We start from the raw sequence: 3,833 nt of genomic DNA, 5'->3' as shown, positions 1-3,833 counted from the left end.
GACGTTTTGAGATGTAGAATTTTCGTAACATTTGTTGTAAAATTATTGCTTGCTTGCCTGTCCTAGGATTTTTGAACATCTAAAAAATGGTATAATTGCCCATTTTAACGGATTTTTACCCTAAAAAGGTCACCTAGAATTTTCGGGAGCCTTTTCTCTGGCTGAAATTTTCGAAAAAGTAAGTTTTGATCCCTATAATTTTCGGATCACTAGACTTTCAGCTAGGAAATCCGAACAGATGAAACATTTTTAGGGGATAAAAATATGCCTATATATACCGTTTAAATACTAAAATACGTTTAACAATGTTATGCTTAAGTGATTTTGAACTAAATTCTCGTTGGGTGCCCCTGACAACTTAACGATTGCGGTATTGTGAGCCGAGCTTCACGACAAATGCACAGAAGTGTCGCAGTAATTATCGAAATCCTGACAAAAATAAGAAAATAACTCGTAAGTTATAACCTTCACGTTGATTTTCCCTGTTTTGATCGAAAACATTTTCCCTTTTTATTTACTAAAATTGTCAAGAAAGAAAAAATTATTTTAATCACATGTGACGCGCAAGTGGAAGACCTGCTAACGCTGACTGATCAAATTTAACCGCTAATGATCTTGATTACTGAGGAAATAACAGCATTAATCCTGACAGTTGAAGTGGCTTTACAGAATAAATTTCACTGATATTGCTTCACAGATTTCTTAGGCCGGAAAATGAAATAGAGAAGTAATCGCATTACGCCGAGAGCTTTGTCAGATTTTAAAGACCACTTTTACAAATGGCGCCCACCCTCGCATTCTTTTGTTTTATGTTAATTCGACCTACTGCCCTCATTTTGAAACAAATATTCTTTTGAAATTTGCTGGTCGTAACGACACGAGAAAGGTTTATTAGAATTAAAACACAAGAACATTTTATTTGGCCGCCATTATGAAAGAGGTTTAGGAGCCGATAATACCGGCTGTGAGGTCCGACAGGAACTGAAAAAAAAAAAGACACTCCCCCGAGAACATCTGCCACCGGCTGACAGTGTCTTCGTATCTAAACATCTTTGCTGGTTTAAATGTTTCGTCTAGGGGTTTAATTGTTAATGTTTCACAGTAGACATAATAGAGTGAGCCCCTAATTTTAAAAACGCAAGATCCAGGGTAATTTTTCCGGGAAACGCGAAAACTGAGTAGCTGGTGGAGACTTGGTAATCTTTGGTAATCATCGTATGTTAGTGTTCGCTGCAAAGCGATGCCATTGTTTCAGTACAAATTTGCAGGCACAGACCTGACGTTTCACTTGCTAATGTGACAAGAAAGAAATAACTTTTCTGCTCTTTGGCAACGAAACCCACTCGTCGTAGAATATTTTAAAACAGTTAATGCAGTGGTCACAAATTCTCTTTTTCTGAGGAGATGAGCATTGTGGATGTCTTGTTTTGACGAATCTGCAGGAAAGGAATATAAGTTGCCGTCAATTTTTGCGCCGGACGAAATTTTCACCGATCAGTATGCCATTGATTCATCTTGCTAGTGCCATTTGCTTGTCTGTTCTCTCTTTCACCACAATTACAAGCAATCTTCTTCTACTCGTTGCCGTTTGGAAAGATCCATTTAAATGCTTTAGTGCTCCTACAACAGCTTTTATTGTTGCACTCAGTTTGGCAGATCTTATGACCGCCCTCACGACCGAACCGTTTTTCGCCGCATATTACTTCGTGGTTTACTTCCAAGAAAGCGAAGCGGGTAGTAGTGTTTTAACTGACCTTAGCAACACAGGGAGTGTCATTTCCAGCGTGGCCATAAGCTTCTCTTTCCTAATAGTATTGGCTTTATCCTGGTCTCAATATGTTGCGTTGAAGTTTCCACACAATTTCAAAAGAGTCGTCAACAAGCGAAACATAATAACATTCGTTGTTCTTAGCTTGGTGTATTTGCTATGCTTCACATCTGTCCAGTTCATGGGAGTAGATAAATACAGTTTCCTCAAAGTCAGCTTAGCGGTGAATTCTACGTTTCTCTCGGTGAATTTGATGTTTATTATGTTCATTTTAAACTTAGAGTTTCGCCGCTACGTTAAGCGGCAAAGAGAGGCCTCTTCGTTTGAAACGAGGACCGACCGGAAAACAGGCAGCAAAAATCTGCAACAACAGTTCACAGCAGTCACTATTTACTTGGCTGGTATTCTCCTCTTGTCAGCCTTACCACATGTGATTACCGCCCAAATATATCTTTACTTCTCCGATTCGTTGTCTCCGCAAGCTGCATGGAATTTTCAGATAGCTCTTCAAATTTCAGATCTTCTGTTGTTTCTTAAAGTGTGTCTGGATACGTTTGTTTATGCTTGGCGTCTCCCAATCTACCGAAGAACAATAAAGACACTCTTTTGTTCAGTGGTCCAGTAAACTTAAGAACAGTTTCACTGAATGAATTATCATCAAGTTAATAGGAAACTTATTTTAGCTTAGATCAGTAGCCTCTCGTGCGCCTTTTTAGTGAACTGAGATTTGAAACATTTATGCGCTTTCACGCATTAAACTTAAAAGAACATGAGCACCCAGCGATAATCTTCGGTGAAATACCGGTATGTGTTCGGGACAGTCAAACTGTTCTAAGAATTTCGTTTCTACGTTACCAAACAGCTATAAATTTCTTTACTAAAACATCACCTAAAAGATTCGCAACCATGGGAAAAGTAGTCCCTTATGTTTTCGGAAGGGATGTTTTTGCAATTTTTGGCACTTTTAAGTGCCAAATATTGCAAAAAAAAAGGTCACCTAGCAGTTTCGGATGAGGAAATGGTTCGCTGTCCAGAAATTTCTTAGGAGGTAACGTTCAGCTAGCAATACTGAAATGAAGATATCATTCCCTAAAATTTTCGGACGCATAAAATTTTCAGCAAAGAGATCCGAACAGATCGAATTCTTCTACGTAATAAAAACATCTGTTTAGTCAGTCTTTAGAGCGGTTTTTGAATTACTTTGGTTTACGATTACTTAACTCAGTGATTGGTTCAAAGTTCTCGCGCCACTTAAGTGAAACCAAAACCAATCGTGGCTCGCGCGTGCACATTTTCCCGCGCTTTGTGTCGGCTAGGTGTAATTACTTCGAGTTTTGATTGGTTTATTGGATTGTCTCCGTCCATTTTGATTGGCCAAAGTTATTACTTTGGTTTTGGTTTTACGACACTCAATTGTAATTCGCTCTACAATACAAAGAGACTAGAAAAATTCTCTCGTTGGATGATCTTGAAGCAATGGAAATGAACCCAAAAACTCTGACTAATGTGAGAGCTATGAAGGAATCTTTGCCCACGCGTCATTGTTGACCTTTTGTTTCATTATTACACACCTGAGTTTGCTCAGACAAGGCATCGTGCCTTGTACAAGACTTCAAAAGGTAAAAGAATTAGTCTTAGTTAAAGCGGCTCTGTTAAGAATATCTACTTTAGAACAGGATATGAAGACTCGAAGTTTATCAATATCGGACAGCAGACTATTTATCGTATAAACTCTTGTTCTTAGGCCATCGTAGCTTGATTAAGAAACAGCGGTGATAAACATTGTATTCCAACGCATTTCTATAAAACTTGACGTTTCGTATGCTAGTCAACACACATTTTCAAAAGTGACCATTACAATTTTTAAAAACTATATATATAAATATCGTAAACATCAGGGGTCTGGAACCTAGACTGAGAAAAATGATCTTCAGTAGTACGTGTCTAGACATAATGAGGAGTAATAGCTAAAACAGCAATAACTTCTCACTACTAATTTTTGACATCAAGGGAAGGCTTTAGCTCTTGAATGAACAAAGTCTCTTTAATTTTGCAGTGAAAGTCA

At 38.1% G+C, this 3,833-nt stretch overlaps 1 protein-coding gene across 1 annotated transcript; it reads left to right on the top strand.

The window, feature by feature from the left end:
* Positions 1–1,167: 1,167 nt before the first annotated feature.
* LOC137976473 (adrenocorticotropic hormone receptor-like) lies at positions 1,168–2,947 on the top strand. Its single transcript, XM_068823835.1, has one exon. It carries the CDS (start codon positions 1,500–1,502, stop codon positions 2,391–2,393), a length of 894 nt encoding a protein of 297 aa, XP_068679936.1. The 5' UTR covers positions 1,168–1,499; the 3' UTR covers positions 2,394–2,947.
* The last annotated feature ends 886 nt before the right edge of the window (positions 2,948–3,833 follow it).

This window comes from Montipora foliosa, chromosome 11 (genome assembly GCF_036669935.1).
Source record: "Montipora foliosa isolate CH-2021 chromosome 11, ASM3666993v2, whole genome shotgun sequence".
Taxonomy (NCBI): Eukaryota; Metazoa; Cnidaria; class Anthozoa; order Scleractinia; family Acroporidae; genus Montipora; species Montipora foliosa.
This window is presented reverse-complemented; position numbering and strand designations above follow the sequence as displayed.